At 50.4% G+C, this 24,532-nt stretch overlaps 1 protein-coding gene across 1 annotated transcript; it reads right to left on the bottom strand.

Moving 5' to 3' along the window:
- Positions 1 to 5,273: 5,273 nt before the first annotated feature.
- Positions 5,274 to 23,937, bottom strand: KLHL25 (kelch like family member 25). The gene is made up of 3 exons (XM_065641618.1): positions 23,774 to 23,937; positions 11,358 to 13,187; positions 5,274 to 6,858 (listed from the first exon to the last, which is right to left on the bottom strand). The coding sequence occupies exon 2, from the start codon at positions 13,168 to 13,170 to the stop codon at positions 11,401 to 11,403; it is 1,770 nt and encodes a 589-aa protein (XP_065497690.1). The 5' UTR covers positions 13,171 to 13,187; positions 23,774 to 23,937; the 3' UTR covers positions 5,274 to 6,858; positions 11,358 to 11,400.
- Positions 23,938 to 24,532: the final 595 nt, after the last annotated feature.

The following is a 24,532-nucleotide window of genomic DNA, read 5'->3' as shown; positions in this document are numbered from 1 at the left end:
CTTGGGCAGAGGAGGAAATGAAGGACCCCAGCTCTCCAGACCATCTCCATGTGGCAATTTGAATATCCAAAACCAGCTTTACACAATTTTGTCTGCAGTCCGTGATCTGAGCTGTTATGTCATGGCTAAGATGATGAAATGGAAGTTCTCTCCAGACGACATGGATCAATTATTTTAGATGATCTCCAAGCATCTGGTGTGTTTCTGAGCATCCCAAGTTTCTTGTCCAGCCCTGGTTTCTCCTTACCAGTGAAGGGGTACAGCAAAAGTTCCCTGTGCAGCCGTGTGGTGACTCATCTGGACATGGTTGGATTTTCACTGGCACCTTCACCTAAAAGGGGTCATAAAGGGCCCCTCTGCTCGGATGGGATTCTAAAAGGCGCATTGACAGGCACAGGAGCAGCTCTTCAGAAAGACAGGTTAGTGGCACCTTTATCATTTGCGTTATCTGCGTTTCCCCTTTCCTGCCTTTGCTGGGTTCAGTCCCACCGCTGGCTCCAGGGTGAGAAACTGGAGGTCTGAGAGGACACAGGTGTGAGCCGGGCTGGAGCTTGCAGACAGACTGCTCATTCATGAAGGGTTTATTAAGAGAAGAAAAGGCACAACCCTAATTAGTTCAGCGAGTGAGTGAGATGTCTTGTGATCAGATACAAGGTGAACAGTAAAGGAGTGACTTGCTTACCTTTGCCATAGAAGGCGCTTGGGGTTTGTTAATTAGTTAGAGGGATGTTAAACACTGCAACATGTTGATTCGTTTGGGTTAGAAGATGTTTACATTAAGGAGGAAAGAACATTTGATACTAGCAACTGATACAAGAGCCTGTACGAGTGCGCACCCCCAGCCCTCACAGGGATGGGCAGACCCAGTGAGTGTTCCTCGTGTCCCCCCAAAAGCTGTCCTCACACCCCTTGAAGTACGCCCCGAACGAGGCTTTGCTGCAGGGCCAGCTCTCCTGCCCTCTGCTACAGGGTTGCTCGGGGAAGGATGCTGCAGGTCCGGGACCGGATCCCCCCACCTCGCAGCCTGTACAGCCGTGTCCCGCTCTCCCTGCATCCTGGCGCTCCTTTTGCATGTCGACAACTTGTTCAACGGGGCTCTAAAGAGCAACCTTCACTCTTGGCTAGAAGACATCCTGATGCCTCAGCCAGGCACCCCTGGCGGGATGGAGCTAAAGTTTGTTTTCTCAGGGCTGAGCCCCAAGAGCATCCCTGTCGGGGCTTATTTAAGTCCTTTTACTCTCTCTTTTCTTTATGGTCTGTCCCTTGCACAGATGTAGTTCAGCTGACAATTCCCAGTACCCCCTGACCTCTTGCCACAGCCTGGCGTCTCTCCCTTCGGCGCTCGGTGTCTCCAGACACTCACTCTTTCCCCTTTCACTAAAGAACTGCTTCTCACCAGCCACATCTTTCCAGTGAGCCTAATTAGACAGGAGCCTAATTAGAGCCAAGCAGGAGTGGTGAGTCATTAGCAGAGCCCTGTGGGAAGCCCGGGAGTAGTTTTAAGCCCGGCGGGCGGCAGCGTGGGCAGAGGAGAGGGCCGGGAGGAGTGGGCGCTCAGCTGGGTGCAGAGAAGCAGCCGTCAGAGGGAAGCAGCTCCTGTTTGCGTGTGCATGTGTAATTTCTCCAGACAGTGACCCAGAAATGGAGTGATGGGTGTTTCCCAGCCTTCCTGCACCTGCCAGGGAGCCAAGCAGCAACACGCCGTGAGCCCCGGTGCCGCTGGTCTCGCATCAGGGCAGGCAATGTCTGTCTGTCTGTCCTACCCAGCCAGGGAAGTTAGAAACCAAAAGAGCTTTTCCTGGTGGCCCTTAAGCCTTTTTTTCTCCTAGTTTTGTTCCTACTCCTTGCTTTTAATACATGCCTATCCCCCACGATGGGACAGAGCTGGTGTCCTGGGGACAGGTTACCTGCTGGGATGGAAAAAGAGAGTAAGGGGAGCAGAAAAGGGCAGAATTACAATGTTTTCTCTGGATGGAGCAGCAGGACTCGGGTTAGGTGTGATGCCGGGACTGAGAGATGGGACTTGCTATCAGTGATTAAATCATGTCCTGGGTAAAGCACCTGCAGCTCCTTAATGAGCACAAGTTGTGCCATCCTGGCATGGCCCTGGACCATTCCTCAGAGGGAAGGCTTCCTAGGAGAGTCGGAACTGAAAAACCACAAATTATTATATTCCTGAGCTCCGTGGTCCCTGAGGGATGTCAGGAAGAATGAAAGGACACATGGGATAGCCAGGACCAGCCCTCTTGAACCCTTCCCCCAGCTTCATTTGGCGTGGGGGCACACGAATACAGAGGGGTCCTTGTCCACGGCGTCTGTGAGACGCAGCCATCAGTGGTGCAGCGTGCGCTGGGGAAGTGAGATGTCCAGGGGCTGACAGCGTGAAAGCCAGGCTTTCTTCCCCCTAATTGGATTTGTTATTCAGCCGAGAAACGCTGAATGGCTTGGGTGGGCTCCGAGCTTGCGATTTCAGTGAGGAAGTCGGGACGCCGCGGTAAAGTAGGTCACACTGCTGCAAACAGGGTTGATGGTTTTGCACAACAGTCGATGATGTTAAATAAGGAGGTGGTGAAATGGAAAGAAAAGGGAGATTGTAAGGAAGAAAGGAAAAAATGAGCTCAGCCTCTGCTATTCACTCCTACCACGAGTCCCCAGCGCAGGGTCCCATCTCGGCCGCCCTGGAACTGCTCCCTGTACCCGGAGGGCATCGGGCTCCCATTCTGCACTGGAGCAAGAGGGACTGGGCCCAGTTTGAATTTCCAGTTGGTTGTGGGGAGCTGAGGGCAATGGTTTCTCCTGCTCTTGGAAGCTTAACTTCATTCGCGAGCAGCATTTCCTGCAGAGGCAGTTTGTGAGCCTGGGACCGCTTCAAAAACTGAAGTATGTTGGGTTTATCCCAAGGGAGAAGGTGCGTGGGAAATAGGAAAACAATTAGACATGGGACATATCACAGGGAGCATGTGCAATGCTGGGGCATTAATTAACATGCAGGAGAAGATGACAAGACAAGGACAGGAGTCTTCAGTGCTTTGTATAGACGTGGATGAATATGAAAGCATGTCGGATGGCTGGAAAAAACACTCCTTCACTCCAGGTATGTGTTTGAAATGCCAGAGCCAGCCTCTGGATAGATGTGGGGCTTCCTCAGACACCGGAGGTATTAAATCACCAGCTACTCTGCTTTTAATTGACTCTAGTGACAAAGCGAGAGCGAGCTCAGATGATAATTCCCTGTAGGGCTTCAATAGTGTTATTTCAAGGGCAGCTGGGGCCAGGGTGGGAAAAGGCATATTTAAAAAACGTGAAAATATGATGGGTTTTCATTTAAATGAGACATAGAAGTAGCAGCCTTTGGCATCTGGGGAGGCTCAGCACAGTCAGTCCCTGGGGATGGAGGTCCTGAGACCTGGGCAAGGTCTGGTCCCGGCTCAGTCCCATCTCAGAGCATCTCCCCGCCCTCTCCTCCCAAATGCTTTTTGGAGGATCAGGAGCACCCTGTTAACAGAGCTGGGGAACCAAGGTGGAGAGAGCCCGTGGGCAAGCTCCGGACCGGGGCCAAGGGTGTGCAGAAAGGCGTTGTGTCCTGTCCAAGCTGTGGCGGTGTGGGACAAACCCACCTTTGGTGGCCCAGGTCTGCCAGCAGTAGTTTGCTGCCATGCCTGGGTTTGACCCTGCATGTCCAGGAGATTTCCATGCCAGGCTCTTGGCTACCTCATGGGGAAGATCTCTGAGATCCCAACACCTGCAGCAAGGGTTGGTGATAGCATAAGGGTAAGTTTCCCAAGAGCTTGGGAACGTACAACCCCTGATGAACGTCACCAGATGAGACTCTTTCCCAAGTGCTCACTCCCAGACAGAGCTGAGCTTGACCTGCTGAGATGGCGAAAAATCTCTTTTAAGGAAGCAAAACAATTCATGTTTACATTTCTTCCCCTGTACCTCCAGTTAAACCCCAGCCCTGCTGTGGCTGTAGCTTTATTCTGACTGTTGCATTCATTTCTGTCTCCCACTCCCCTTTTACTCTGGTGCTGCTAACCAAGAAACCTTTGTATTTTGCATCACATTTAATTCCATAGCAACAAGTTGCTGCTGTCACAGCAGCTGCTGATTGCTTTTGAATTGTCTTTCAGGCAAGCTCCAGAAAAAAAATACAAAAGAGCAGGTCTTTGCATGGTTCATATCAAAGCTAGGCACTGCAGAGCCTCTGGAGCTGGTGTTTGAAGTCCCAGAGTCCCACATAAAACCTGAATCAACAAAACTGAAAGGGATTGCATTCACGCACTCCCCTCTCTTTTTCCCTCTCCCGCCCATCAAACAGTAATTTCTTCCCTAAATTGGTTTCCCAAAGGGTTCTTTAATGAGTTTTCCCATGGAGCCTTGCACTCCTGTCTGCCCAGCCCGTGTCAGCTAACACAGCTGCCCACCCAGCTCCTGCGGGCAAGGAGACGTGTTCTCAGTCTCCTTCACAGCTCAGGAATTCAGACTCCCAATGAGACCATGCATAACACCCTTAGGGAGCTTTGCTTCCCAAGCCCACCAGCCCTCCTGGTAGTAAGAAGAGGTAAATATGAATTTGCAAGGTTGTCGCATTTTGCCTGGTGCCAATCAGCTGCTCCGTGTGATGCTCCCAGCCCTGAGCAAAGCTGGAGCTGCTGGTCTTGTAGTGCAGGAGAGCCCAGAGCCATCGCAGAGCAGGGCTGGACCAGCCCCCTGCTCCTCCGGGATGGGGAGAGATGTGCACAGAGCAGATGCGGGAACAGGAGCCCCAGCTGGAAAGCCCATCTCGCCTGTCCATGGGCCCCTTTCTTGGGACCTGCAGCAGCCAAGCGAAGGAAAATAAGGAAAACAGAAGTACAATTTTTTCTCATCTTTCTTAGAAATTACTGGCTTTCCCTGCAGGAGTATGGCTGTGTCTGGGTTGGGCCCTCTCGACCTATTTGGCAGATATTAGTGTTACAGACTTGAAAGTTCTAAAATTGTGGCATGGTCGAGTGAGAGCGGCTGTGGAGAAGGAGACACGTGATGTCCTCAGGACATGAGGAGCCCCGGACTTTATTCTCAAATCTACCACTAACCTCAGACAAGACACTTGACATCGTGCCTCAGTTTCCCAAGCGCTGAAGCAATAATAATTACAGCTGGGCTGGTTGTTTGTGAATTGCCCCACCGAGTGCCAACCCTGTTATTAGTCCTCAGCCCTGTTATTAGACCTAAATCCAACTTGCTTAAGAATGAAGACTCCTGTGAAAAACACACAAACAGTTTCCCAGATCATCATTTTTATTAAAGGTCACAAGCAGCTGAAGGAAAATTAAAAAAAAAGACGACAACTAGAAAATGTAAATAAACGTCATTCAGAGCATTGCAGACGGGCTGTGCACAAAGTATGTTCTTCCTGGCAGCAACGGGTGCTCACTGCTCCAAAAAGACCATTGTTGTTTGAAGCCATGTCAAGGCTTTTCATCGCATTGCATCATTCAGCTGGCCAGGCTTCAGCTTAACCTAATCCAGAGGTGAAAGGAAAGCCCGGTGCATCTGCAGGGCCAGATCTGCCACAGAGTGAAGCGGGATGCTGGGGTGGTGCAGGACCAGACTTCAGCGGTAGCCAGCCCTGGAAGAGCCCGGTCAGGAGCTGCATCCCTGGATCAACAGTCAAAATCCATGTGCCTTCCTCCACAGCGTGAATGAGTCACTCGGGCTGACAGCTCTTGCACGGGTAAACCCAAGTACAGTTGCCAGCCAGCGTGCACGGATAACCTGGGGCAGCTAAAGCTCAACCGTTGGTGGGCAACATGCAGCCAAAAATGCTCGCACCTCTCTAAGGTGAAGCCGGGATGCACGGTGCAGCAGGAGGGAGGGGATCCCTCTCCGTCCCACCCTGCCAGCCCTGCCATGCTCCCCTGGTCCACCTGTTTTCCCTCTGAGACCCTGCCAGAGGCAAGATGCTCCCTCCCAAGGCGCGATCTCTGCCCCGCTGCACCTCTGTTTCTGCTCATTTGCTAATTACTCCCTCACCCACGCGCCGCTCGGTGGGGAAACTCAGAAGACCGGCTCTGAGCATGCAGCGGGTTTTATCTGGTGAACATCTCGGCAGCGGTGCCGGTGCCTTGGCAGGCTCACAGAGCCGCCGTGCTCTTCCCAGCAGCTGTGCGCCGGGAGCTGCCCGGCCTCTGACCGAATCGCAACCGGCTGCGGTGAGGAAAGGGGCAAGAAAAAAATATTAAAAGGCCCGAAGTGCAAAACAAAAGCACCTGCCCTGTTTCACCGTGGTACCTGGCACTGTTGGCAGCCGTCCCGAGCTCCCACGCTTTAACATTTCGACAGTTATTGCCGGAGCGGCCAGAGGATCAAGAAAGCCAGGTACGCTAAACCCCTTTTCCCTTTAAAAAACACTTTCAAATCACGCAAACAGCAGCCATTCCCAATGATAAGTTCACTGCCTTTAAAAAAAAAAAGTTAGTATCTCTTAGCCCCCCCAGCCAAATGAGAAAAAGCACCTAATGGCTCCCCAGGCCGTGCTTGCTCATGGATGTAGTGGGTGCACACCCTCCACCTCCCCAGTTCCGTCGGGTCACCAGCACCCACGAGCCGTCCCTGTGTCCCCGTACCCAGCCCCAGCCCAGCAGCCAACACTCCCAGCTCCTCGCTGTCCCCATGCGGTGGCCGGTGGTGGGGCTGGGTGGCCCTTTGTGCCACCACAGCACGGTGCCGGCGGCGGGGCCAGCTGTGCCTCCTGCTCCTGGTGCCTGGAAGGGATGTGAAAGGCTCCATGGAGTTCTGGGCAGGAGGACAGGAGGGGACTCGTTGACTGTGTTGGCTCCAGCAGTGAGACAGGGGATGTGGAGGTGACTCTGGCACCTGGGGAGAGAAAGAGAAAACTCATTAACAGCTGTGATGCTCAGCTGAGTGCACACAGGGGAACACCAGAAAAGGGGTTGTGCATTGGCAGCAATTGGCCTAAACCCCCACCCAGACTGCAGGGATGGGTAGGGGTGGAAAGCAGCTGGTTTGTTTGGGGTTTGGGGTGTGCTTTGCTTTCGCAGGAGAGGGGAGAGAGTGGGTGTTCAGCTGGGGAGGGCGCAGAGCACCAGGGAGCCAGGCAGAGCCGGCCAGGAAACCTCTGTGGATGTGACAAGGGAATGAAACATTGAAAGAAATTGAGTTTTAGCCTTTTTTCTTTTTTTTAGGGCAGAGAGGAGGGCCCAAGAAGTGGAACAGAAAAAACAAAAAGACCCTTTTTCTCTTTTTCCACCAGTTGCTCCAAAACCATCGGTTCGACTGACGTTTCCAAGGGATTGATTAATCCAGTCTGGGGCCGAGCTCAGACTGCACATGTTTCCATCTGCCCAGGGTGAGGAAAGGCCTGATTTTCATCGACTTTCCTCCCCAGGCCAGCCACTCCCTTCCAACGCTGCCTGATAAACTGGCTTCAGAGACAACCAGCCACTTGGAAAGAGCAGCAGCAGCAAAAAACTGTAGTCCCTGTTTATCCAGCCTCGCTAATATGCGCATGCAGATGGGTTTTCCTAGGAGCCACTGAGACAAAACAGCTGTGACTTTGTTCCAGCAATACCAGCGAGGTTTTAACGGGTTGCAAGCAACCAACCCAGCAGCACACAGGTGAGCTGTGGCATTTTGGAGATGGGAGATTATTCTGAGGTTTGGTTGGTTGGTTTTTTTAGGCTGCTGTTTGCAGGCACGCTGGGCTTTTGCACAGGAAGATGTCCGGCTGCAAGCAGGGCTCTGCGGGTGGAGCTGGGAATGATGTACAGCAACAAAATCCTGTGGATCCTTGCAAGGTAAAAGCTGACCAAGCGCAGCTTCACGTGGAAGGGAAACCAGACCAGGCAGCGGTAAAACCGTCTTTGCAAAAGGCTTGTTATCTAAGCTGTAATTAAACACTCAGGAAAAGGCACTGAACAGATCTGACGCCTAGTGTATGGTATCAGAATACAGTTGTGTGCCTGGCTTGCTGCCTAAATCCTTGCAGGAGCTTCAGGGCCAAAGATCAACTTTTAGGTGCCAGAAGAGCCTCAAAAACCCACAGCCTCGGCTGCTCAGCACTGACCTAACAGCAGGCACCAGCTGCTGGTGCCACCCCACAGACCTCACAGGAGCTAAACCCACCAAAGGGCTCTGGCGGGAGCCACGAAATGGGCTCTGAGCCCATCTCACCTCTCTCGGCTGGACCATGCAATGTGTAGCTCCTCCATCCCCAGTGACCATCCCAAACCCCAGCTGGAGGCTCCTCTCTCTGCTCCAAGCCCATCTGTGACTCTGCCCCATGAAAATTATAGCATCACACAGGACAGATCATTTGGAGAAACCACTTTTAATTTGGAGACAGGCAGCTTGAAGAACCTGTTCCTGGTACAACCTGAAGTCGCCTCCTGGTACGTATAGAGTTGTCCCCATCAACTGTCACTGCACAGGACTCTAACAGAGCACCCTGCATCGTCCCCCGAGCTCTGGGCTGGGCTTTGCTTCTGTTTATGAACACAGAGTCCTTATTAGTTGAGTTCTAGTATTTTATTTCCCTTTTGTAATGATTTGCCTCCTTAGCCCTCCACCACCACGGGTGGGAGGAGACTGGGCTTTCACATTTCATATTGCTAATCACACTCGATCCCTGGAATTAACTGCCGGCAATAAGCACTAAATTAATGTCACACAGCACCCTTGGCAGGGGCACGGGGACCTCTGCCGAAAAGTGCTCTGGCCCCAGCTGGGAAGGGTGAAGGCCACGGCCTCCAGAAAGCGTTTCCAGCTGATTAGTTTTATGCTTAAATGAAAAGCACAGTTGGTGTTTTACAATCAGCGCTTTTCAAGGATGCATTATTTGGGTTTCAGGGCTGGTACGAATGCAAGTGCTGGCCAACCTGCCTTCTGGGTGACCCTTCTTGAAGAAAGATCCCATAGGGACCAAACCAGGTGATGCGGCAGAGACCTCACACGGTGGGAGCTGCAAGCCAGAAGATCCCCCAGCCAGAGCTGCTGTAGGATGATGGAGAAGTTGCAGAACCCTACAGGCAGTTGCACCAGTTCCTGAGCCCGGTTTTGGCACAGGTGCAGCCAAGACAGCCAAGGTAAGCACGCGGGATGTGGCTGGTACAGTCTGGCCTTCACCCACCAGTCTTGGTGCTTTATTTAAGGAGCTGTCACAGTATCTGAGGCCATAACAATAACTTAGTTAAAAAAAAACCACCACCACCACCAAAAAACACAAAAAACCCTCTAGAAAAATGAAGAGACATTCTGTCTGGCAAGAACTCATAGATGTATATTTTAAATTCTTCTTTCAACCAATGAGTGGAAGCAAAGCCAAAAAAGCATATAAAACCCTCACACAGTGACTTTTCACCAGTTTCATCTGCAGGCTGGCATATTATAGCTCCTGGTTTTCTTGTGCTTGTGCCAGGCTCCAGATTACAGAGGAAAAAAATATATAACCCCGCCAAAGTCGTTTATTAGGTCTGAAGAACCCACATACAGTACAGAGGAAAAACGTAAGGGAAGAAAATAATATCTCTGTGCCTTCGGAGATTGCTTTTTATTTGGTGGCTGAAGAATCAACTCCCACCTCTAAATATTCCATATTTCTATTCCTAGCAGTGTGGCTGGTGTTGAGCTTTAATATTCAGATGCATCTGCTACCAGAGAAAATTAATTTTCAGCTCTAGGTTGTTCTTAAAGGGAGGCCCCATTGACCCGAGCTGAAAATGATGGAGTCCTCACACTCTGTGCTGCAATATTTAATAGCTTAGTGACAGTTAATTAGATTACTGAGCCACTGTGACAGATGCTAGGCAACGCCTGAGGAGATTTTGGAAAGGCCATTATCTTCCAGTGCTGAGAAAGCTCCGAGAGATCTCATTTTAACCCTTTCTGCTCTTGCCCAGCCCTCACTGTGGTCCAACCCATGTTAAAAGCAGGTGTTTCATAAATCAGACCAGCATAATGCTCTGGGTGCTTTTTTTTATTTTTCCCCACCTGAGAAAAGCAAGATGGTCACGTTGGGCAAATGCCTGGCGGAGGTGCCAGGAGCTCCTCCTCGGTTCCCAGCTGGCATCAAAAGAGATGATCAACTGGGAGATGCCAGTAATTTCCCCCGTTGGGCGATTCCCAGGCGCACCAACCACAGCGAGTGCGAAGCAGGGAAGCGAGAGAGTGTTAGAGGGTTTGGGCAGCATTCTTTCCTCCCTGTATTAAGTGAAGTGGATTTTGATGAGTCTAGGGAAGAATTTCCCTCCCCGCAGTCCCCACCTTCCAAAGAAAACCGTAATGAAGGTTGGCAATCCTGCCCCCATACACGAGGGTTTCCCAGCTTCTTCAGCTAACTGGGAGGGAGTCTCCAACCAGCAAAGAAGGGCTGTGTGTGTTGCCAGCCCTGTGAAACCCACAGACTGAGCTACCAGAGATGTTACAGGCTTCCTGGGAAGATGATGCTATCCAAGTGCAGGCTGTATCAATATCTGCTTTCACAATGCTGGCCAGCTGCATCTCAGCACAGATTGGTGAAGACGTGCAAAGTTCTACGGCATGAAACTGGTAACCAGAATGGCAACCAAACATCCCATTGGGAGGGAGACAGGAGGAACCAACAGCCATGTCCCAGTGGCATTGCAATAGCACCTTCCCTGAATACACAAGGGCACCAGAATGAAACAGGACGTCACGAGTTTCCACCAACTTTCTTATTCTCACACACCCCAAAACACCAATAAACACATTCCTCTTCTGGTTACAAAACCCCTTCCCCCCCGACTCAGGTCTCACGCAGAAGTCTCAGAAGTTCTGATTTAATAAGCAGCAGTTTGGATGTTAAATAAACACCAGGACCATCAAATGCACTGTGGCTTCTAAGCTGCTGCTCCTGCTACCCACTGAAATGTAAATAGAGAGCATGAAAAGAGAACCAGGATTTGCTGGCATCCCAAGGGTCACTTGCCTACGTATTCATCAGCTCAGAAACAATTGCCTTGATACCCAGCAAAAAATATTGAACTCCTGAGACTTTTTCCAAAGCACTTGTTGCCCAAGGATCTCCCAGGACTCACACACAACTGCTTTTAGAAACCACAACTCCTTCAAGTGCATGGGGACAGGATGTTTTCTATGGTTACAGCCGTGGAGATTTCTCTTCAGATACTGAGGGGACCATCTGGAAACAAGAGAAAGCTGGGAGCTAGCTGCAAACATGGTGGAGCTGATTACCCTTTTCTGGCCCTGCATCCAACCTTTAAATGCGCCCTTCTCACAATGGATGAACAACCTGGAACCCGTGGCATCGCCGTGGTGCGTGGAGACACAACTGAGGCAAGAAAGCAAGTTTCAGATTAAAAGGAGGACACTCTTACCTTATTGACCTCCTGGATACAAGCCCCCAACCCCTGACCCTCATCATGATGGCAAGTGCTTCCAGGTGCTGACAAACGCTGTGGGGATGAGCGAGTAAGGCACCGTGGTGATACAGTTCCACGTGTCTGACGTAGGGTCGTAGCAGTCCAGCGTTTTGCACCTCTGAGTCCCAAAATAACCCCCCACCACATAGAGTTTATTCCCCGAGGCCAAAGCGTGGCACGACATGCGCTTGGCTGTCATGTCTCCAATGCGTGTCCACTGGTCCGTTTCGCAGTCAAAGCGATAGGCAGATGCTGCTGTGAATTCTGTGTCTCCCCCCATGATGAATATCTGGCTGCCCAGGACAGCAGCTGCCGTGTAGCGCCAGGGCTGTGGGCATTCGGCTTTGATCATCCACCGATTCGCAGCTGGCTCATAGCACTGGACTTTGGACACCATGTCTCGGTGAATGCTGGTCCCACCAAAGACAAAAAGCTTGAGCCTGGCGCTCACCACCGCAGCGTTGCTCACTCCATCTCTCAAAGGAGCCACCATCGTCCATTTGTTGGCTATGGGATCGTACTTCTCTACTTGCTTCAAGGAAACAGAAGGAGACGCAGGAAAGACTCCAGCTACCGCGGTGTGACCACCAACCACGTACAGGCAGTTTTCCAGTTCAGCCGAGCCATGTCCAAACCGAGCTATCAACATTGGGGCAGCTTTTGACCATTCCTCATGAACAGTGTCATACACCCACACGTCTTTTGAAACCCCGTTCTCTGAGCCCCTGCCTCCAGTGATATATACTTTGCAGCCGATGGCACAGGCACTAAACTCCTTCCGTGGACTCGGCAGGTCTGCTTTGGGGATAATTTCCTTTGCTTTGTGATCCACTTGGTAGATCTTATCACACATGAAGGTCTGTCCTCCCAGGATCAGCAAGGTGTGCCCAGCTTTGCGAGGCCTGGCACAGGGACTGGTGACCACCCCATCATTCTGGAGGATCTTCTTCTTGCATTGAATAGCTTCATCCAAGACAAGCTTGTTCCTTTCATCCACCATGATCAAGTCTTCACAAGCCAAGGCTTCCTTGAGGCATTCAGAGGGAAGCAAGGCCAGACGAACGTTCCTCAGAAGTTCTGGGAGATACGCCTTCCGCTCGTCTAGATCATATTTCACCCACTGGATGACAGCCTTAAAGACCTTTTCTTCATCCTCAATTTCCAGCTCATCGCTGGAGATGAGGTCCAGCAGAGTGTCCTTGGAAAGGTTGTTGAAGTCCTCACTCTTGTGAACAGTCTCAAAGTTGACCAAGCACATTCTCCAGGAGAGCTCATAGAGCCGCCGGCACTGATGAGCATCGGAGAGCAGCATCATGCCCAGGCAGTTGGAAGGGTAGAGGTTCTTCTCCAAGAACTCAGCCGCCGCATCTCGGACATCATGGAACTGTAGCATGTCTCCAGCCTCCAGGAGGGACTCCGCGTTCTCCTCGTTGATGATGATGCGAGAGGAATAAGCAAAGTCCAACAACAGCTCCAGCACTTCTGGGTGGAGGCTGTCATGGAAGTTCACCTCATCATCCAGGCTCTCCCGGAGGCCGTTGCTAAACATGGCTTCGAAGTATCTGCTGGAGGCGGCCAGCACTGCCCGATGACACGGGAACGACCTGTTCCCTGCCCAAAGGGTGACATCGGTGAACATGCGGTGCTTCCGCAGGGTGTTCAGATGGGACAAGACGCAGTCCGGGTGGGAGGCTTTGTGAAAAAGCAAGATGTTCATGGAGCCGGTACTAGTCCGGGATTTACGGTTCTCGTGGACGCTGACCGACATGATGACAGACCTCTTGCCTGCAGAGAAAAAAAACCCAAACAAACAGAAAACACATTATTCTCTTGTCCTTACACGAAGGATATATGCTATCCAACTCTGGTCCACCTGAACGGACCTCAAATGTGAAACAGCAGGTGCCACCCCAGTGCTCCCGCCCCGCGGGTGCTCCCTCACCCCGGCTTGCAGAGCCCGTGTCTCCTGCACCCTCACATCCTCCGAAAACCTACATCGGGCTGAGCAGGTGGGAAGGCGGAGGGAGGCGAAGGGGGAAATGCTGCACTTTGGTTTCAGCAACAGAGCAACAAAGTGAAGCAATCAAAACCCAAACGTGACGGTAAATTGTCTCAACAGCCCCTCGAGGGTGTTGGCAAACCTCAGAGGAGTTATTTTTCCTTAGAAAATAGCACTAAGAGAGCAGCCTATCCAGGAGAAAGGGCACCGGTCTGTTCTTGGCTCAGCAGAAATCAAGTTTGACTTCTGATTTTCGTGAAGATTATTGTAGGTTTAGGAAAGGCAACTGCTACTGGTTTTATTTATGGAATATTTAGCTACCAGCACAAGCCAAAAGTTTTAAACAAATTTTACCGAACCCTTTCATTGTAGTTTTTGTTGATAAAACTTACCAGACACTTCATGTGACTTAAACATTTTGTAGGACTGATTCTCATCAGAGAATAAGACAAAAGAGACAGCTAAATTATGCTTTTTAACAGACAGGCAAAAGCAAACACAAGGCTTTTACTAGATACTATTTCATTTCAGTGCTACCTGATACCCATCCTTGCTGTGGAAGAAAAAGCCTTTGGACTAATCAAATTAATAGTACTTAATAAAATGCAAGTCACTTGCTCCAAAATATTTTAGCCAGCTCTGTTTTGTCCCCCATGTAACTAAAGCTGACGGACAGATATTCATAGTCCTCTCTTACAGCAGAAAGTCAGTACTGAAGTTGCTAGCACAACTGCCCTGAGGCTTGAAAAATGAACCCGTAAAAAAAGAAAAATGGGGTCAGCCTCCACTATTGGCCCCCGTGACAGCAGACACAGCAAAGCCATCACAGACACTGCACTAGACGATGATTATTTTTCAGTAAAAGCGACTCTCCCTGGTTAAAAGTGGAGTTTGCAGGCAGGCAGCCTGCTAAATGAGCTAAAGATGGGGACAAGTCTCAGAGCTCGGCGAGGTCTGAACTGTCCCAGGAGCGTTTTGGTGCTTGGGGCAGGGAGGACTCTGTTGGGATGCGCAGGAACACCAGGGCTGCTGCCTGCAGCTCAGTGTCCTGCCAACACAAGGCAGCCACGAGAAATGGCTACAAGCTGGGGAAAGTGGGCCCAGTTCACAGGAAAAAGGGGTTGCTTGAGAAACACTGTTCATCCCTGCTACATCTTCTCTCTCACCCAGGACTACTTTTCTATCCCTTTCCTAACCCTCTTCCCCAAAACACTAAAGTTTTGCAAGGCTGAAATCCCATGGCATCCCACTCCAGCCACCTAATTGTTTAGAAATCAGTAATTAGCCACACAGATACAGTTGGGGAGGGGGTTTGGTTGGGGTTTTTTTGTTGTTTGGTTGGGTTTTTTTAACTGGTTCTTTGCAGCCCAAGGTGTCTCAAGGATCTTTTCTGCCCTGCAAGCACAAGGTCTACAGATAAGCCCTGTCCTGCCCAGCTGAGCTGAGCTCGCCACCCTCACTCCAGCCTAGCACTTGGGGTCCCGGGGGAAAACACAAAACACCGAGAGAGGGGATGCGGCTCTGCCAGGCTGCTGGCAAGTCACAGCCTTGACCTGGAGGGGACCTGGACCTGCACAAGCCTCCCGTGCTCCGTGGGTGGATGACCCCAAGCAGAAGTGGGCAGGCAGATAAGCTGCCTGACTCACGCTCTGGTCGCATGCTTCCTACCTCTTGCTTCTCCAGCGCCTCCAAGAAGAGTCCCAATTTGACAAATAGTTGTAGGCATGTCCCTCTTTCTGTACCCCGCCTTTACCTATTGAGGTTGGTCCTCCCGAGGCCCCTCACTCATTCCTCATGGCTGTATCGCAGTCCAGGGAAAAGGTCCCTCCAGGCTTCTCTGTCCAGAAACGCTAGCTTGCCCAAGCGGCCACAACTCCCGCTCAGCCTCCGAGCCAGGCAGCAGCATTGCTGCAGTATTTGGGTTAGATATACGCATGGTCATCACCAAAATCCCTGCAGCTGAGGGCTGAGGCCACCAAGCTCGTTCTGCTTGGGATTGGAGGCTGCGTGTAATCAAGGCTCCAAAACAGGAAGGAAAATGCCATTTTAGAGCAGCACTTTGAAGTGCATCTGAGGGAAAAATGCTTTCCAACATCTACACCCAGCGCAGGGACAACACTAATTTAAGAGGTTATATGGATTCCAGTGTCAAAGCTCTATAACGCCAAAGTGAGGAATACAAATGAAACATTCATGAGTGTGCTAAAAGCTATTGATTTAGGTTCCTATTCCTACAACCTCAGAAACCACCCTGCCACTGCTACTGCTTTCTTTGCTTGCAGCTCAGCTCAGCTATTCAATGTTAACCTTTGATTTGCTTATGAGAAAAAAATTAAGCAATTTATACAGGACAGCTATAGAAACAAACAAAAAGATTGCAGGAAGGTAGCATCATTTTTTCTGACACTAAGATTAGAAAAGCCACTACACGGAATGGAAGGGGCAGGTCATTTAGAAATGAAAAATGTCTATATAAAAGCTACAGAGCCACTTTATATATACACACACCTATACACACATACACATACATAAAGTATCTCAGGCTTCCAACATCAAACATCTTGCCCAAGGCACTGGGTAACCAAATAATATTTCTATCCAACACTGAAGAGCATCTGGGGAATACGTCGGCAGGTTTCAGTCCCCATTAGGGCTGCTCTCCATATCACCTTGTCCCACTACAGGCATCTGCTGGTCTCTAGTACGGCTGCAAGCCTGAAAGCTAAAGAGGCCACAGCCCCTTGAGCTGGCCTCTCCTGGAGCTAGGTTATGACACTGGACGTCACTGGTCACAGATCGCCCAGGCTGTACAGACCAGGAACTTGAAACTAAAGCAGCCTCTGGTCTGCAGCCATCTCACCAGCAAGGCTTGCTTGTGGTTTTCAGCAACTTCCAAACCAGCTTGTTTTGACAACTTCTTGAATGCTACCATAGCTGGGCACAAGCTGAAAAGTGGCAGGTTCTAATTCTTCTCCTCACATTCACACCTCGGTGCGCCTCTCGGTCTACCAGAGAACTTGGCATCATCCCACCCATATCAGATGAACAGAAACTGCCAGCAGCAGCTATTTCATCTGATGGGTTTGTCCCAAAATCTAGAAGCCTTATGAACCTCAGAAGCCTTTAACTAAAAGGATCGTCTACATTTTTCATGAGGTGCACAAACCTGTGCTTCAATTTAAGCGATGTTTAACTGCAGTGATGAACAGGCTGGACCTGAGCTCTTAGGTACTTCTCAGCAGCAGAAGCATGCAGCGCAGAATTTGTCCCCTACTACATTTCTCATTTCTCTTATCCAGCTACTGAGCTAAAGAAAAAAAAGGGAACTGCTCAGAATGAGGAATATTTTACACAAAGAAACCCATCAGTGGCTCCTTCCAAGCTCCCACCTGCAGTGCAAGAGCTGAGGGGGTTATCAGAGCTCACAGCTGCATCCTCCATCACGCGGGAAGCTACCACCAGAACGGACCTGTCAATGCTAATAGCAGAAGGCATGACCTGAACAAACTGGGCCTGGGATTCCTCCACGCTGCATTCATTTTTTTCCTTCAACAGGCAGCTATTGAAAAAATAAATATCTGCTGCTTAGCCTTTCAGAAATATCTTGCTGCACGCAGAGGTAGACGATAACCCTTATTCCATATGGATGAGGGCAGAAGGGCATCAGCTCTTTGACAGCTATCCAATGCTGGCTGCTGGCTATAGTATTCCCCTGGCTGTCTGCAGCCTTTGTACAGCAGATATAGGAAAGACAGGACTTTCCCAGCAGAGCAAGATAATGGCACTTTGGAAATCCTTCCGCTCACCCACACAGGGCAGACAGCAACCCAGAAGAAGGGAAAGAACTGGCTCAGAAAGAAAAGACCCCTCATGTCTCAGCTTATGAAGAAAATAGCCCAGCGGTCTCTCTGGACAGGACGAAGCTGGCAAAGAGAACAAGGGGATGAACCAAAACCACAGAGCTGGCCAAGCTCCAAACCCAAACAACAGCCTCAGTTATCCTGTCTGAGCACCTCTTGCTTCCTACAAACCATGTCCCAGCAGAAGGCTGTTCCTCCCAGGCTGGTGGGTCACCATGTCGAGTCCTGCTACAGGGAGCTGCTATGGATCACTTAGTAGCACCTCAGGAAATACTCTATTTCTCTTGAAAAACCCAAACAGCTTGTAGAATATTGGATACTTCAAAGCTATATCAGCCTCCGGTCTCCAATCACAAAAGAAATGCATACGAGAGGACAGCTCAGAAGGACTATGGATACATGGACTATATTTAGCTGGGCCTGGGGCTCCCCTCTTCATCTTCAACCAGCAGGCTGTCCACAAATCTCCAATTTCATTCATTATCTGCAGGGAATCACCAGCTGAGATGCACCTTCCTTTCAAGAGAACAATATTTGAGAGTGAATAAGATGTCCCCCCGTGGGACTTCAGGAGGATCAAGAATCATTTCTGCTTAAGAAGGGCAAAACTATGGGATTTATAAGTGTTCTCCCAAGAGTGTAAAGGTTGGCTAAACACCAACAAAGAGCTCAAATCCCATGAACCGAAGCTGGCACTTTCTGTTTGCCAATCAGACTTTCAGAGAAGCAGCAAGCAGAACGTGTTTCTTTTTGCCCCACTCAACCATAAATTATTTAAAGCTGTAAATAAGTAAATAAAAAGAACAGTAAGGTTCCCCACTGGCTCAGCTCAGAAGACCTGGAAGAAGCTGCTCATGCTGCAGCAGAGATTCATGCCCAAGCAGTCGGCCATATGGGCCCTCCACATATGGACCACACCACAACCTAGAGCCACTCCTTCCAAACCAGAGCAGACCCACCTCGAGCAGCCAGTGACGGCTGCTTCTGCAGGGAGGCAGGCGTAATATTCATTTTTATTTTCTCTCCAGTTTCACAATATCAACCCTTTGGGGTGAAATGCTGTCTTGAATTCAGCCAAAGTTCAACTTCTCCCTGGAAGCGGTGGGATAAATTCTCTACCCATTAGTGACGTGTGGGCTCACTTGTCCTGAACATCTGCACCTTTCCAACACCTTCATGGACTCCACCACCGGGTGCTTAGGCCAGCAATGCCATCCCAGGACAAAATTACTGCCATAAACCAGCCAATTTTCCCCCTTCTACCACTGTACAGAGTAGCAAACTAGAAATCTAAAGTCACCCACTGTCTCATCTTCATAGGGAAGAGCTCCTTGCAAAGCTGCTTAGGAGAAAAGGCAGTGTGGCAACTCACTGTCAAACACATGCACCGGATACAACTGTGTTTCAGATGCAACTTCCCAGCACTGGAGACCATCAAAAGGTTTGAGAAGGTGGAACTATTACATGTAGGCATTCAGGTACTCACAGACACAGCCTGAGCTTCAAAAGCAGAAAAAAAACCCCAACAAAAGCCAGGAAAAGATAATGGGGGGAAAGAGATAGAAAACAAGCAAGAGGAAGGAACAAATGTAAAGATGTTTGCAGATGATGTTCACGTCCTTGCACAACACAGTGGACTATCAGGTATACCGCCTGGAGCTGCTTGAAATACTCGATACTAATAAGGCTCTTCTGCAAAGAGTGCTTGAGATGAAAGGAATTAAAATAACACCTGGCATTCAGTGCTGCACTGCACTTGCTGAGCGTGGAGCTTGGGCTGCTGCCAGGTAGGCAGCGAAGGACCTTCATTCGCCACATCGTCTCGGCTCTGTCCACACTCCTGTGTGCCTGCATGCAGACTTTGCTCTCTAACAAATCGGGTTCATGTCCAGCAACTCTGGTGAATTTAGTGGTTTGCCTGTGTCAGCCAAATTTGTTCTTGTCTTCTTCAGAATGACTAACACAGCAAAGATGCAACTGTGATTTTGTACGCTGGAATTCAGGCAACGTAACTCTGCCATGAATCAGAGGGTATCTCCGTAACAGAGCTGGATTTGGCCTTCCTGACAAACTCTCCTTGTTTCATCATATTTGCAAATGGGCAAGCAAAGGAAAGACAGTCGGCCCCAACCCCCTCAGTGCAGAATTTCTGATCCTGCCCCATCCGTTGATAATGGAAGGCAGCCTTATCATGTCTTCTCATTTTCTCACTTTCTAGTCTAGCCTGTACATCCTAGACGGAAAACAGAGAGACCATGTGAAAGGCTCCTTCTGTTGGCTCAGACAGAAACTGGGAGGTTTTCCAAGCCCAATTCTGTAGGCTCCAGGAGATCAGATTGTCTGGAGAAGGTCCGGGCATGTATCTGAACGTCAACATGCTTACTAAAGCAAAGCTGAACTCAGAAATTCAGTCTGTCCGTCACTGCTTCATATCCCATTCTCACTAGTACCCACCATTCCTCCCTTTAAACCTGTGCTCCACTCTGAGCCCAAAGCCACCACAAGAATCTACTGAATGCCACTTATTATAGCATAGAAAACAAAAGCAGCATTGCCAAGCTGTACCAGTTAGTGAGGTTCTTGTTCTATCTTGCAAAAGCACTGGGAAAAGGGGCAGTAGTGCCTCAAATCTATAAGACACAAACTAATCTGAGCCAAAGTGACCATGTTCCAACCAAAATAAAAATATCTGTAGGAAATACGCTTTGCATGCAATACAGGCAGTTTTATTCGCAAATCAGGTATTGGACTTGTTACTCTGCAACTGAGATATTCCATAAAGCTTCTTGAGCTACCTGTGAGGCAATCAAATACAGTTCATGTTCACCACTAAGCACATTGGCTTTGCAGTTCCTGGGAATACAACACCTTCCTACAACCACTATCCAAATCGGGACAAATAACGCTTTTAGCCACAGTTCAGGCTCCAGACAATAGCTTTTGATTGCTACGCCTTAACCCCAGCGGATCTTTTCAGAGCCCGTGATTCATTTCAGAGGCTGCTGTGGGGTTTTGTCCTCCCCGCCTGCCCTCTAGCTCCACCAGTGAATAAATCCCATTCTGCCAAATCAATCACAGTCGCTTTGCAAAATGAATGCGGGGCTGCAGAGAAGGCAAGCGAGTTTGCAGTCCCGTCTCCCAAATTATACTCAAAAAGCCTCCAGAATGGAAACAATCTACTTCATCACAGTATCTACCCCAGCCCCATCTGGGCAGAATAAAGTCCTTTTCAAGCAAGCCAACTTGCTAATGTGCTGCAAAGGCAAAAGGCCTTTGGTACTTCAAATATGAGGAGTGGAACCACATGCCACTTCCCAGGGAGAGTTTAGAAGATGAGATGCGGTATACATCAAATTAATGCCAGAATAACCACTGCAGTTGCTGACTCCAGAAAGCATATTCAGATCCTCCCACTCTCTGTGCACTGTGCCCAGCTCCCAGCTCTGAGGTTGGCAGAGCTGACTGCTCCGATGGTCAGGCTAACCAGAACGCCCTGCTACAAACACTCACACCAAACAGGTCTGTCTGCCTGCTGTCAGGGCAGGATTTCATTTTTTTGTCTGATCAGTTAACCTGGGCTTTTGTTTTGTCTTCCCCATTCCCCTGCCAGGCAGGAGATCTTGGTGCAACTGCCAGATTCAATTTGCAGAAGCTCATTTGCAATTCTGGCCAGAGTTCAGAACCCTGGAGATGGGAGGCCCTTGTGCCTCCTGCATGGATTAGCCCCTGATGTTGACGGGCACAGAGAACAGCCGTTCCCAGCTGGATTGTAAAGCACTGATGGATAATAAAGGGTCTGGGGATGCACAACAGGGTATTGCTCACTGCTCAGCTTGATAACAGTATAGGCTATCCTGGGCATCTATGCATGCATCACGAGCAAACCAGAGTGATTGCCTGTGTGCTACAGTAATAAATTTGCCTCGCCACAATCTGACAGGCCATCATATAAAACCGGTAGTCTTTGCAAAGTCTAATGGTCAGCAAGCAGACAGTGGTTATGGGACATGCAGCGTTCTCAGGCTCAAGTGATGGGGGGAAGACAGAGCAGCCTGTACTGGCTGGGATGATACTAACAGCCACTGCGGGGATGTAAAGTTGATAAGCAAAGACAGACCGATGTGGTAGTCATTAAAAGTGAGGCCAAGGGGGCCTGGGGTGGCTTGTTACAGTTAAATGCTTCCTAGCTGGCATTCCTGCAGCCACTGTTTTAAGCAATGCCAGCTACATTCGCTGCAATTCAATCAGAGTCCATAAAAGATGGGAGTAAATCTACTCCTCAGTTCAAGTGCTGACACCGCTTCTTCAAACCTGCCCCTTCCACAGTCCCCGAGCGTCACTGCCACAGACGCCCCGGGCCAGCTCTGCCCGTCCTGCTCCACCTCCTCCCGCCCAGGGCCAGGGCCCTGCTCAACACCCTCTTTTGCAATGCTGCCCATCCTCTTCCACCTCCACAGATGGCCACATCCTGCCCTTCCTGTTCCACTCACCCACCCCATAAACATTGCCTAAAACCTCCTCCAGCTGCTAAGGGGCAGGACCTGAACTCCTGCAGGCTTTGGGGAGCGGTTGGTTACCACTGTAGGGACAAAAATGGTGTCATAATTCACACATGCATACGCACAGATATGCACACACTCCTTGTCCCCATCCCGGGCCGTGTCCAGCATTCGCTCCAGCACTGGAGGGACCATATTGTGTATCAGACACACGCTCATTTTCACACATTTGGGGTACGTGTCATGCAGCATCTAGTCATCTGTTTCCAAGCCTTCACAAGTTTCATTTGCCTAGTTCCTTCAGTCGAAGGATTTTTCAACTGGCCTTATCTCCCCTCACATCCAAGTCACCATCCTCACTGCGTGAGTTACTGAGTTACTTGAACCTACCCCAAACACAGCATGGGACATTATGCTTCCCATATATGCTGCGGCAGAAGGACTTGGAATAATAATCCCCAAATACTTGACAAAATAAACTTCCTATCCTTTTTTTTTTGTTCAAGTTCCCTGGCACTGAAGCTGCTTACGCTCTTCTGTGTCCACATTACGATGCAACTAATTTGCTTCTGCAGCACAATGCACTCTGGTTTTAGTCCCGAGAATCTTGCGCTCACCCCACACCTTCCTGCTGCAAACTCCCACCTATACCTCTCCCCCAAGTGCTTCACTGACTATACAGAGCCTTATCACAGAGATAAACCGGAGCAGATGGCTGGGGTTAAAGACACAAAAAGAGACAAAATGTGTTTTCAGCTAAGATTTGATCTGAAGCAGCAAACAGGACAAGGAAAACAGAGAGGCCCCAGAAAGGGTCCCATCTCACTAAGGAGTCCGACCCCTCGAGAGATGAGCAGAGAACACAAACTACATGAGAGTTCAGACCCGGTTTACACCTACTCTGAACAGAAACTATGACCAGATCTGCAATCGATAATATAGCTGAGTTAACAGCAGCAGCTGGTCACCGACAGAAACACACGGTGTGTGCTACAAACATCCCAAGTTGCTTTTAAGTTAAATTCAGTAAAAACAAGAGTCACAAGACACTGGAAGGAAAGAGAAGACAAGGGAATTGTTGAAGTATAAAGGTTAAAGAGCTGTTTGTTGTTTTGCTGGGGCTCTGGATCTGTCCAAAAGTACATTTGGAGGAAGACTACAAAAGCTACGCCCCGTGGCACCCTGACCAGGGAAGTGACTCCAGCAGATCACAAGCGAAGATGACACACACAGACTGCCAGGAAAGCAGAAACCAGTTTTGGAGCTGGGGCTCTTTGTATAAACAGTATGAAACACTTAGGTGTGCTTACGAAGGGCTGAGGACAGAAGATTTTCCAAGCACAGATTGGGCTAAGTCCCCCATCCCAAACCCTTTAAGTGCAAGTGAGTAGATTAAAAAAGTAAAGAAAAAAACCCACAACTAACAAACCCACTTGTAACTTTTTTAAATGCAAAGGGGCCTCTCAGGACAGCAGAGAGAGAACTATTTTTTCTCCTCTGACAGCTCAGCTCAGTCATTCACACAAACCTGCATGCTTCTCTAGGCAGGGTTACTTGCACTGATTTCATCAGAAAGGCTATGGAAGTTATGTCCCTTAAAGAACAGTTTTGAGAGCTGTATGTACAAGAGAGGGGAAGAAAAAAAAAAAGGCAATGCCACTTTACTTTCATATTTAAAAAATTAATAGCAGCTTTTAAATTTTTTTTTTTCTTTTTGCCCTTTTTTTTTTCTTTAGAAGAGGAAAGCTCTTCACCTCCCTGAACATTTCCCCGCCAGCTTTCCACGCCTGTGAAACTTGCTTACGAAACACGATGCCACGAAACCCCCGGGCAAGCCCCGGGGCCGGTGCCCGGGGCGGTGGGCTGGGTGCCGGGGAACGATCTGCCGCCCGGCCGGCAGGTCCCTGCCCTCCCCCGGCTCCGAATCCCTGCAGAAGCAAACCCGGCCTTCCTAAGCGGGGCCAGAGCCGCATTTGCAAGCTGCGCCTTGAACCCAAAGCTTCAAGAACTCACCGTCTCTCTCCGCGTCCGGCCGAGCCGAAACCTCCGGGAGACCCGAAGCCCCGCAGCCCCGCGGGGCGCCCGGCGGGGAGGGAGAGAGGGCGAGCGGGCGGCTCCGTGCGGAGCGGGGCCGGTGCGGGGCGGCTCCCGGCCCACGCGTGGAGCGCAGCGCCGCGCTCCCTGGATACAACGTTACCGGCGGGTGGAACCGGCCGCGCGTGGGACTCGGGGGCGGGGCCGGCTGCCGCCGTCGCGGCCAATCAGGGAGCGCCGAGAGCGTGACGCGCCTCTCCGCTTCGCCCCCCTGCGGAGCGGTGCATGGGAGGGGGCGGGCGCAAGCGGAGAGAAGCGACCAATAGAAGGAAAAGAAAGCGGCTTGGGGGCGGGACGAGGGCAGCCCGGAACTCCCCGGGTCCTAAAGCCCGCCTTCCCCCGTTTCAGCCCTGCCGCCCCCGTGGGTGCGTTGCAGCCCCCACGCCGGCCGGTTTGGCGTTTCCCGGAGGGTTTGCGGGGTGCTCTGAGCTGCATAACCGCCGGAACTGCCTGTCGGCCTCGCGTGGAGGCACCCGTGACACCCTCCTTCCCCTCTGACCCCGCAGGGCCTTTGCCCCCTGAGTCAGAGCTCTGCTGGCTCCAGCCCGGCTGCCCCCGCTGCTCGCGGGGCGGGAATCGGGCTCCGGAGCTGGAACCGGGCTCCCAGCTCTACGGGCTGAGCACGATCGGCACCTCACGGTGCGTTGTCCTCGCGTGTCACTCGCCCACCTTCAACCC

Source organism: Caloenas nicobarica, chromosome 10 (genome assembly GCF_036013445.1).
Source record: "Caloenas nicobarica isolate bCalNic1 chromosome 10, bCalNic1.hap1, whole genome shotgun sequence".
In the NCBI taxonomy this organism is placed as follows: domain Eukaryota; kingdom Metazoa; phylum Chordata; class Aves; order Columbiformes; family Columbidae; genus Caloenas; species Caloenas nicobarica.
Note: the sequence above shows the minus strand (reverse complement) of the source record. Positions and strands in the feature narration are given on the sequence as shown.